The sequence below is a fragment of the Rhinolophus sinicus genome, chromosome 14, assembly GCF_057876585.1.
Source record: "Rhinolophus sinicus isolate RSI-liver-muscle chromosome 14, RSI-T2T, whole genome shotgun sequence".
Taxonomy (NCBI): Eukaryota; Metazoa; Chordata; class Mammalia; order Chiroptera; family Rhinolophidae; genus Rhinolophus; species Rhinolophus sinicus.
The window spans coordinates 33,304,824-33,317,506 of NC_142514.1; the positions used below are offsets into that span (position 1 = coordinate 33,304,824).

The window sequence follows — 12,683 nt, forward strand, 5'->3', positions numbered from 1 at the left end:
ATGAATGAAAAACATCAGCCGTTCTCTGGATATGGAGTACTGTGTGAATACACTGATTTGCTTTCATTAGATATCAACTCACTTTGGCTGGCGTTATTAATGTCAATTAATTGAATTGCCTTTCCCTTTATATCATGCATGCAATAACAGCTGCTAATTTTTATGGTTGCCATATCTTTGCCAGGCACTCTGCTAAACATATCTCATTTAATCCTCACAGAAACCTTTCTCAGGGAGGTCATCCCTATCAAATATTTCAACTTTATTCTCTACTTCAATACTTCACATTTCCCTTCCCCCACTTTTCTGTTTTCTTAACACCCATGGCTATGTATATATTTAACTTACATTCCTTATTTATTGTCTAGCTCCCTCATGAAAGCCCACTAGGGCAGAATTTTTGTCTGTTTCTTTCCCCCACTGCAGTATCCCTGGTGCCTGGAACAATGCCTAGCACATAGTAGGCACTCAATTAATATTTACTGAATGAATAAAAGAAGTAGGTACTATAATTATCTTTATTTTACAGTTCATAAAACTGAAGAATAGAGATTTTTAACTAATTTCCGGGCAATGAGCATTCAGAGATACATAAAATACACAATGTTGTGGGAAAGGCTATCACAGGAACATGCTATAATCTATTAGGAACAAGGTATTCTGAGACTACAACATATCAATGTTCTGGTGAGGGGTCCAGGAAACCTTGACAAAGGAGGTGACATCTGAGTTAGCTTTGAAGGATAATAAAATTTCCGGCAGCAGAAAGGTGAAAAAGAGCATCCCAAATAAAAGTAAGAGCAAGGAACCTTGCAAATGCCAATGGTGGGTAAGCTAGAACTTGGGAGAGAGTGGTAGGAGATTATACTAAAAAACTAAGTTTAAGACAAACTGTAACACAATGTGAATTGATTATGTAGGCTTTAGACAGTCGTATGTTTGGAGTATCCTCTTAGCCTAAGATAACTGACAAATAAAAATTGAATTCTTCTATATTTTGGAGAAATAGTTTCAACGCAGTTTCATTTTTAATCACTGTAATATACAGAACCCATTAATAATCAATGAAATATAAATATAAAATAATTTTTTTGGATCTAAATTAGCACAGATCTTTTAAAAAGGCAATTTTAATATAGGGTAATAAAATAGTATGAACATGTTGCTAATGTTAGGTACCTCTCTTATGTGCTTTCATAGCATGTATCAGAATACATAATAATTGACTGTATTTGTGCATCTTGCTCATTAAATTGTAAACTCCATGAGGGCAAAGATGTCTTTACCAGGTTATTTTGTATACCATGATATCTCTCATAGCTGGTTCATAGTAGAAGCTCAATACATATTTACTGAAGCAAAATGAGTGAAAGTATTGGTGAAATAGTAATACATATCGTTGGCAGGAATTCTTACTTTTTCAGAAAGCAATGGAGCAACAGCTTTAAAATTTTCTTACCATTTTGAATTAGCCTTTCCACTTTCAAGACTCTATTCTAAGGAAATAATCTTAATGATAAAAGATGCAATCTTTGCAAAAAGATGTTCATCATAGCAACATTTAAAATAATAAATTAGAACCGACTTGACAAGTTCTTTTCAGTTCTGACAAGGGAAAGATTAGGTAAACAAATGCTATGTCCCACGTATGGATTATATGAGGTATGATAAAAAAATACGGTGAATGTTTAAATTTTTAAAAAAATTTATTACATTAAAAGACACACTGCCATTAATCACAATCAAAATACTTTCCCTTGCTTTGAATATACTTATCCCATCATTCTTGCCACTTTCTGAAGCAGTTCTGGAAGTCCTCTTTTATGAGAGTCTTTAGTTGTACCGTCATGGCTGCCTTGATATCCTGAATGGATTTAAAACATTCACCTTTGGTGGTCATTTTGACTTTGGAGAAGAGCCAGAAGTTGCACAGTGCTAGATCAGGTGAGTCAGGTGGATGAGGGCACAACGTAATGTTTTTATTTGACAGAAATTGCACTATTCCAGAAGCGATGTGTGACACAGAATCTTCCATTGTGACCACAAAATACGGTGGATGCTGCTGCTGAGTGCCATCCAACGGAAAGGCAGGGATCTTCAATACAGGAAGTGGCACAAGGAACCTTAGTAACTGTGAGACAAGTTTCAACTTGTTTGGTGCAGTCAGTTGGATGTGAGCTACCGTTGAGAGAAGGTATGTTTTAAGGTGTGTTTTAAAGTGTGCCATAAATCATCCTCCATCATGACAATGCTCTATGTCACACATTGCTTCTGATATGGCAATTTCTGTCAAATAAAAACATTACGGTGTGTCTTCATCCACCTGACTCACCGGATCTAGCACTGTGTGACTGCTGGCTCTTCCCCAAAGTCAAAATGACCACCAAAGGTGAACGTTTTGAATCAATTCAGGACATCAAGGCAGCCACGACAGCACAACTAAAAACACTCACAAAAGAGGACTTCCAGAACTGCTTCAGAAAGTGGCAAGAACGATGGGATGAGTTTGAGGTGATGGGGAGTATTTTGAGGGGGATTAATGGCAATGTGTCTTTTACTGTAGTAATCTTTTAACATTCACTGTATTGTTTGATCACACCTCATATATCCCCATTAAAGATGATGCTTAGAAGGGGTTACAACAACTTGGAAAACATGCTTATTTCCCAATGTAAAGCCAAAGCCAAAAAAAATTTTTTTTTTGGTTTGTACAGCATGATCAAAACACAAAGCAGGACATATACACCACTATCAGAACCCACCAAAAAATTAAACAAGCAGTAAGCAGTATAGCAAAATAGTCAATACCCCTCCCCCCAGCAAACAAAGTTATGAACTTTGGAGTTAGAGGAGATAGATTTAAATTCACAGGTGTGGGGCCTTGGGCAAACTGTACTTGATTTCCTCATCTATAAAACAATAACAACAATAGTATCTATCACACAGATTATTTTAAGGATTAAATGAAACAATGCTGCATAAAACTTTAGCATCATTCCTGACACATTATGAGCACTCAGTAAATGGCTGCTGCTAAAATTTTTTAGGAAAAACAAACAGGAAATACAAAAGCAAAATATTAATAATTGAGTTTGTTGCAAATATGGGGTTTTTTTGGGTCTATTTTTCCAAATTTTCCAAAATAGGCCTGTATTTCTTTGACAATGGAAACAAAACAAATATTAAACTCTATTTCCAGAGTTCTACAATATTTTATATAACAATTTATACCATATAATAAAACCTTAAAAATATTTTTCTTCATATAAAGATATAGCTACGCTATTGTAAAAAGTTTTCCAGCTTACCCCTTTATGGAAATACTTGATTCAACATACTGCTTTAAACTGAAAATGATTTTTTTCACATCTGTTTTCACTTCCTTCAGAAAATTATCTTATATGAAACTAAAATCCTATCTATGAATGGGTATCTATGAATTTTGCAACTCACAGAGATAACCGAATTTTAAAAATGGGTAGAGCCCCTATTAAATGAAAATGGCTATTTTATAATGTTACATAAAGAAAAACAAAATTGTACAGATAGTAAAACTATAACTGTTTCCTAAAAAGCTGATTTTCTTTGGGTCTCAACAATTCAGGTGACATTTTCTTCATTTTAAAAAATTCTAATCCTGAGCATGTATTATTTTCATATTATAAATTTATAACATAAATTGTTACTTAAATTAAGAGGAAAACAATCTTGATTAAAACAATTTGACTATCCCACACTGATACACCAAGAAGTCTTTACTTTCTATTTCATTCTAGGCATTTAAAAAAATGAATCAAGTTCATTATACACTAAAATGCGTTAATTTCAATGTTTCACACTAGAAACATTAAAATAGGGTGGCCACTGTGAAGAAATACATTACCTAAAAACTATTCCCCAAAGGCAGCCACACTAAAATGTAAGGGTTCCACATAGATAGCAGGGTGATCTGTGCATTTCAACAGACATTATATAGCCTCTATCTCACAGTATTGAAATTTAACCTTCAAAAACACTAGCCTTACTCTCCGACACTGTTGGGAGGAATACAAACTATTACAACTGTTTTGGTGGGGAATGGCAACATTTACCAAAACCTTACAAGCCCATATCCTTTGATCTTGTCCACCTGTAGGAATGTATCATGCAAAGATACTTGTGCAAGTTCACTTAGCACTATCTGAAGTAAGAAATAAGAGATTCAGCCTAAAAGGTCATTAACAGAGGACTGGCGTTCACTATATTATAGTACATGGATACAATAGAGTATTATGCAGCTTTTTAAATGCATGGCAAAGAACTGCATATACCTATAAACAAAAGTAAGCTATAAAGCAAAAAAAAAACCCAAATCATAACACTTATACACATATTCATATATACTCAAACATTTCTAGAAGAATACAAAAGAAATGGGAAGTAACCTTGGAGGAGTCAGATTGAGGACTTTGGGGTATAGGGAGTTTTGAATTTTATCTGATATTCTAGTGTATTATTTGATACTTTTTTAAAATCATGAGACTGTATTACTTTTGTAACTAGAAAACAGCAACAAAAATAATTAACAGAAAACAGGCTAACTTTAATAATATATTTTCCAAATTTTATCCTCTTTAAAAACAAGTATGTGCTACAGTCATCTCTGAAGAGGAATCTGAACAGAACATGGCTTGCTGGAACTGGTGAGTAATGAGTAAGGTTCATGTAACTATTATTCTTCAAAACACATTCCTACAAAAAAGGAATGTTTTTGCCTTTTAGATGGCACGACTGCAAACTGTACATCCAGGAGCTGGCGCAGACACTGTCACCTCCAGGAAGACTTTCCAGACACCAGGAATGAATAAAAGCTCATTTCTCTTTCCTGACTCCTAGAGCATTACACTGGCATTTTTACCCAGGAGACACTGCACAATATCTCTCTAATTACTTATGTATATAACCCGCTCTCCTACCAAAATGAAGAATCTAAAGGGTAGAGATGATTTCTTATTCATCATACATAGAGCAGGCCCTGAATAAATGATAAATCAATTGAACTGAGTGGCAAATTTATACTTTTTCTCATGAGACTGCTGCAATATATCTAAAATGTATTCATTTTTTAAAACAAATTTTAAAGTTACCTGGCATGATCCACTTTATGTGCATTTTTCTTCACTTTAGTGGGAGAATCAATTTTTACTCCAAGGCTTCTTAGTTGCTTAAGGGTTGCATTAAGAACATAGTCTTTGTCCACTGGTCCTGAATCATGTTTTTTTTTCTTCGTATGGTAAACATTTTGGGTTCTGGTGCATTCATGGCTGATAATTACTGCTTTGGTAGATGGTTGCTCAGTTTCTTTAGAGGAGTTATTTAACAGGTGGTTCACTTGACCCTGATGAAAATAAAAAGGACATACTTTTAAAATCACTATGTGACAACATGGATAAACCTAGAGGGTATTATTACGCTAAGTGAAATAAGTCAGACTGATAAGAAAGACAAATACCCCATGATCTCACTTATATGTAGAATCTAAAGAACAAAATAAACAAACGAAATAGAAACAGATTCATAGATACAAAGAGCAAACTGATGGTTGCCAGAGGGGAGAATGGTTGGGGAGCTGGGTAAAAAAAGGTGAAGGGATTAAGAAACACATTTTGGTAGTTACAAAATAGTTACAGGGATAAGTACAGCATAGAGAATATAGTCAATAATGTTGCAACAACTATGTATAGTGGCAGGTGGGTACTAGACTAACCCAGGGGATCACTGGGTAAATTCTATAAATGTCTAACCATTACGCTGTACACCTGAAACTAATATAAAATAATATTGAATGTCAACTGTAAAAGGAAAAATCACTATTAACAATATTAGGGAAAAAAACAGTATTAGGAAACAAAAATGTAAATAATAGCATAAGGGAAAAGCAAAATAGTATCTTGCCAAATTCTACAAATTATCAAGTACATTTGCAAGTATTATGGAGTTTTTATAAACAGCTCATCCTAATGATTTCATCAGACCCCAGAGAAACTTAGAATGTTTGTTCAGAACTTGTTTATTTTAAAACCAACAGATTTAAAATCATTTGAGTAATACGACCTGTGATACTATCTCTGCCTTCCTGACATTAAAGTATATTTCATTCCCCCAGCACACAGTTGCTTGCACCAGTCTAGGACCTAGCAGGCAAAAAAAAAAATACGCGTTCATTGATGAATACTTAGGGCCCTATGCTTAATTAGCCTTCAATTTTAAACAAAGAAATCAAATGTCCCAAAGTCTACAATTTGGAAGGAAGTGACAGCCAGGGTCTCCAACCTTCAAATCACAGTTCACATTCTAACTTTTCTAAAACAACTATTTCCTCCAAACTGAATTATCCCATTTTATTCTGTGCTACCTTTGCTTACAGCACTTCTCAGCCCGTCCTGTAATTGTTTGTTATTGGTATTCATGAGCTATTTCCCCTAGGTCTCAAGCGCCGAGACTGTCATATTCATCTTTATATTATCCACTTTACTTAGTTCACTTTGCTAGACAAAGCTAAGTATTCAATAAAAATCTGCTTACCTAAATTGAAATCAGTAACTATTATCATAAATATCATACGTCTTTCCAATGTTCAAACTTCCTGCAACCTCTTGGTTGTTTTTTATGGTACCAACTTTAGTTTGAATTTGGCATAATATCAACACTTAAATTTTTAAAATATGGTGCTTTGCTTCCTGGCTATCTAAGTACCTGATAACTGGCATGCTTACAGTAAATTACTGAATTTAGGTTATCATAATTTAAGAAAAGCTAAAAGAAATAAATGATATATCATTAATTTACAGAAAATCTTTTTATATTAAGGTCCCAGTCAGTTTAAAGATAGGAAAGGCTTTACTAGTATACCCTAGACTAAATAACCATTCCACAAAAGATGAACTGCTTTACTTTTCTTACCAATAAATCCTGGTATATTTTCTGGTTATCTGATGGTTGTTGATGAGGCAAGCGTTGCATTACTTGCTCAATTTTTGGTTCCCCTGATGTTACAGAGTTGTTACTAGCACCCTCTGTTGGTCCACTCTGTAAGCACATGCTTACATGCTCTGCCAGCAGGGAATTCGGAAGGAGCAAAGGCACATCAGGTTCTTCACTCACAAGTGGAGAAGAGCTGCTTGAAAGGATATATACAATGTAAATGTTAGTTATCATGGTACCAAGGTAACTATATTTGAAGTGCAGTAACTTTGGAAGAAAGGTAAAGACTCAAGTAGATTCTGGTTTGTATTTTCAGCTCTTAAGTGATGAGCATCTCATCTTGATAGGCTGCATATAAGTTGGATTATGATACCTTTTTGAGTTATGTTATTTATAATATATTCAGAAAACTTTCTCTGAAACTTGGAAAGCAACCCTGTTGATTTCTCCTGAACTTGGCACAAAAGAAATTTATAGTGTATCTAAAAATTTTAAATATATTATTTGTTGTTCACTTCAAGTTTTAAAATATACATGTAGTTAAAAACTTTGTCATATGAGAGTTCATAAGTTGCCATTTCTAATCACATTATATACTTGGTAAAATTTTTCTTCTTTATGCTTTTATGTATTTTGCAAATTTATACAATGAACATTTATTATTTTCAAAATTAGAATATACCGTACACTTCCCCCAAAATAAGACCTAACCGGAAAATAAGCCCTAGTGTGATTTTTCAGGATGCTTGTAATATAAGCCCTGCCCCCAAAATAAGCCCCATAAAGATTGTCAGCCAGATGATGCATTTAGTACGTCTGTTGCAACACACGACAGACGTATTGAATTATAAAATAATATTAATATATAATTAAATATAAATATTATTGACATTAATACTTAAAATAAATGATAGTACCCAAGCGGGCACCTTTGGACGAGAGGTAAACACCTATGTAAACAGATGAGCTCAAGACTTATTGCCGAATGACCAATTGGAGTACAGACACAACACACGAATAATGTGCGCACTTGGTAACGAATGGACGTGGTTGTGTCTAATATGAATCTTCATAATTCAATACATCATGTGTTGTAACGGATGTACTTAATACACTCGTGTGAAATAAAGAAATGTTTTCTGAATTTTGGTGCCTGCAATGTTTCATTGCTTTTGTGTGGCCCATAATTCTTAACTGTCATCATTTTTGTTGCCATGTCTCATAAGTCTTCAATTAACACTTGATTTAATGGTAAATTTAAAGGGAATAATATTTTGACTCCCAGACAAAAACAAAGAGCTATTCCGTCGAGTACAAGAAAGGAATCGTGGAGGACTCCGGGGGCAAGAATCTTACGGTTTTCTGCAAAGACAAGAAGTTGGATCTCCGAATGGTCCGAAAATGGCAAGCAGAGTACGATAACCTCAGTCAACAGGTGGATGAGGGAAATGCTAAGAAGCGCAAATATGGATCAGGACCATTATTTTCTGAGCTGGAAGACATCATCTGTGAATGCATTGCTGACAGGAGAGCAAAGGCTTTGGTTGTGCGCAGGGCTGATATTCAAGCATTTGCCCTTGCAATGGCACCACAGTTAGAAATATCCCCAGAAGAATTCAAAGCATCACAACACTGGCTGGATGGCTTCCTTCAGCGATATGAAATGTCTCTAAGATCGACAACACTGTTCAAGCTGGACGAACTGAAGTTATTAAACGTGCACTTGCATTCAAGTCCTTTGTTGATGGCATCGACTTTTCTAAATACCAATTCTCCAACGTGATTGCTATGGGTGAAACTGCATTGTTTATGGGCCAAGGATCTCAAAGGACAATTGATCAGAGGGGTGCCTCGTCAATCTACATTCCCTCCACTGGTTATGAAAAGTGCAAGTGTTACCTATATTTTGGCAATTCGTCAAGATGGAAGGAAAGCCCCACCTCTAATCATCACTATGGGCTAGAAAGATAAGGTTGAACGTGTTTCAGGCATTTATGTTCTTGAAACTGAAAAAGCCTGGTGCACACAAGCAGTTATAAGGAAGTGGGTCGATTTAATGCTGCCACTTGTTTTGAGAGGTGGCCAAAGAGGTCTGCTAGTCTGGGATTCAGCCAGCACTCATCACGCTAAAGACATGAAGAACTTCCTTGCAGAGAGAAGAGTAGATCAAATAATGATTCCCACAGGAATGACTGCCTGTCTCCAGATTCTTATATTGCAATCAACAAGCCATTCAAGGACCATTTGCACATAGAAATCGATGGCTACACTGAAAATAGAATGGAGAGAAATCAGCGTGGAAACTATGAAGCCTAGCCTGCAAGAGGCTGTGACTTGGGTGAAGAATTCATGGGATAAAATCACTGACAGCTGTGTTGCCAATGCACTACAAGCAGGCTACACGGACAAGAAGTGCTCATTTAAGGAGAGTTCTATTGCTGGACATGAGAGATTGGGGCCAATGGTTCTACAGGAAATGGAGTAACAAGAATTCAAGCCGGAATTTGGGGTTTGGAGAGTTATGATGATATTCCAGAAAAGGATGACATGACTGTATGTGAATAAATGTAGATTTTTGTACATGAATAAATGCAGATTGTAGTACATGAAAAAATAAGACATCCCCTGAAAATAAGCCCTAATGCACCTTTTGGAGCAAAAATGAATATAAGACCCGGTCTTATTTTCAGGGAAATATGGTAAATATATATTTAAAAAATAACTATGGAAAGCAATATTTAAAAACATTTTTTGTAAGAACAGTCATCTGTAGCTATTGTAGAAAACAGAGAAAAGTTATAATAAATTTAGCTAGCAGAAAGCTTATTATGTATGGGGCAAGCACTGTTTCAAGTACATCATCTTATATAATTCTTACCAGAAAGACCTATGAGAGAGAAAGCACATATTATCCCTATTTGACAGGTGAGGAAATTGAGCCACAGGTGTTAGGTAACTGCTCAAAGTTATACCAAGAATAAAGAAAATAAAAGTCACAGGTAATTTAATATCTAGAGATAACTACTGTTAACATTTTTGAGGAGTTCCATCTCTGCTTTTTATATAGGTATGTATTTTCTCTAAAAACTGTACCACATAGTTTGGGAAGCTGCTTTTTAAAATCCAATATTATATCACGAGTACCTTCCCATTTAATTAAATATTCTTAAAAGCAAGTTTTAATCTTTACATAATATTTTATTTTATAGATATGGTATGATTTTTCTAACCATACCTCTTCTTTAAAACTCAGCTTATTTTCAATTTTTTCCATTTGTTTAATTTTAAATTGATATGAAGTGCCAAGCACTCATTTGGTACATGATAATCTCAATAAATATTAGCTGAACTGAATCTTTGTAAAACACTAGTCAAGATATAATTTTAAAGAAAAAGTCAATAAATGTGACTACTAAAGTAAAAAAATCATTACATGGCAAAAAACATCAAACAAGGTCAAAAGACAATTGACAAACTAGAAGAAAATATTCACAACATATACCAAATAGCCAACATCTCTAATATATAAAGAACACTTAAAAATTAGGGAGTCAAGGACATAAAACTCTAATATAAATTGCATAGGAAAGACAAACAGATAATTCACAAATATACCAAATTGACCCTCAACATGACAAACTCATTCATAATTTTAAAAATGAAAATTAAAACAGTACCAAGGTATCATTTATCACTTATCAGACTGGTAAAAAAACTTTTTAAAAATATCGCAACATATTTTGTAGGCATGGCTGTGGGGAAACATAATGTCATACATTGCTGGTGAGAATGCAAACTGGTACAACCCTTTTGCAGGGGAATTTGATAATACTTAACAAAATTACATATGCACTTAACTTTGGATGCAGGAACACCACTTCTAAAACAATTCAAAAATATGCACGCACAAATAAAGTAATTAACTATAGCATTATTTGTAATTGAAAAACATTAGAAACAGTCTAAAGGCTCATAAATAAGAGCATTTCGTTAAACTATGGTATAACAAAATACACAATGAAATAATATACAGCTATTAAAAATGAGAAAAATCTCTAGGAACTGATTTGGACTGATTTTCAGTATACACTACGAAGTGAAAAGAGAAAGGCTCAGGAGAGTACCTGTGGTACTCATACTACTTTTCTACACTTCATGTAAGAAAGAAGTAACATAAGAAAATACAGACATACGTGCTCATTTGTACAAAAGAAATACAGGAAAGATAAACCAGTAACTAAAGAGATTGGGTGGAAAAAGAGGTGGAAAAAGGAGAATCTGGGAACAGGGTAGCAGGGAGGAGAACAGAACAATTCTTTCAGAATATATCTTTTCATATAGTTTGTGGTCTGTTAGAACCATAGTGATGTTTCACACACCAAAAAAACAAAGTCAACCAGAATATGGAGGGACCCCAAGATGGAATACAAACAGTAACACCTAATGGCATTGCATACAAATAACATAAGCACATAAGGGAACAAAGAAGAAAAAAACTAACCTAAATAACTTTGAAAAGTATTTTTGTTGGATGTTGTAAGGCTAAAGATAAAAATAACTACAAACAAACATATTCTAGTAAATGTGTTTCAGAATTCTTGGCAATTCTGAAAACTACTTTATGTGTACACTAGGACTGAACAAATGAGTATATTGTACATAATGAAAGCCAGGCTTATCAATGTTGGGAAAAGAAGTTTTAAATAAGAAAAAGGGGAGAAGGATTGGAATCAGAAGATTGGTATGAAGTCAGGATTTTCAAATATATTCAGATACATACGGAAATAAATGTAGATACATATGTATGCATGGGTTTGTATGCACATATGAGTCAGAACACCAAAACAATATTAGAATTTAAAAAGAAAAAAGGAAGTAGGATGAATATTCAATCAAAGAGACCTTACTTGGATACTGAAAGTGGCTGGCTGAATTCTTCTTTGACGGCAATGTTGCTGTCTTCAAAACTGGGAATATCAACTGCTTTTAATGAAGATGCACTACCTGGAGGACTTGTGACTTCATTATTAATATCAACAGAAAAATTCATGTCCTCACTGGAAATCTTGGTATCATCTTGCTTCAGCTGAGATTCAGGCTCTTGATCATCACCTGCTGCATTCCAAAACAAGCTGGCACCTGAAGGTCAAATGTTTTAACAAACACTGAAACAGATATTCCACTATAAAAATAATTCTGACAAACCATTAAGACTAGCTATATTATATTAACACAATTACCTAGAACTGCTTTCAAATTATATTTCCTCAGAAATATCACAAAGAGGTAGGTGGAATATGAAAAGATAGAAAACTGGGGTACAAAGAGAAAGGGGATATTCTGGGCTCTGATTCTTCAAGAGTTGTGGCTCTCAAATGATGTGTTTCACATACTAAAGTTCTGAACACAATTTGGGGTGTGTGTGTGTGTGTGTGTGTCTGTGTGTGTTGAAAAAGCTGTTCTGAAAAACAGCAGAATTTTATATAAAATATAAATCACTAGGCTCTCTGCTTTTGATCCTTACATATAATATTTATAAGGCTATATTAGGAATGAATCAGACATACGTATGAGGCATGATCAAAAATATGGTGAACACTTAAGTTAAAAAAATGTATTACAGTAAAAGACACATTGCCATTAATCCCCCTCAAAACATTCCCCTTTACTTTGAACACTTATCCCATTGTTCTTGCCACTTTCTGAAGCAGTTCTGAAAA

The 12,683-nt window shown here is 34.4% G+C and overlaps 1 protein-coding gene across 4 annotated transcripts in view; it reads right to left on the bottom strand.

The window, feature by feature from the left end:
- STIL (STIL centriolar assembly protein) overlaps window positions 1-12,683 on the bottom strand; it is a 52,978-nt gene that overhangs the window by 1,951 nt on the left and 38,344 nt on the right. For 3 of the 4 annotated variants that reach the window (XM_019749411.3, XM_074334679.2, XM_074334681.2), the window contains 3 exons: window positions 11,871-12,102; window positions 6,943-7,159; window positions 5,127-5,377 (listed from right to left, as the gene is read on the bottom strand). In XM_019749411.3, the coding sequence (XP_019604970.3) occupies window positions 5,127-5,377; window positions 6,943-7,159; window positions 11,871-12,102 (700 nt within the window). The remainder of the gene's footprint in view (window positions 1-5,126; window positions 5,378-6,942; window positions 7,160-11,870; window positions 12,103-12,683) is intronic. The other variant, XM_074334682.2, reaches the window with a different exon arrangement.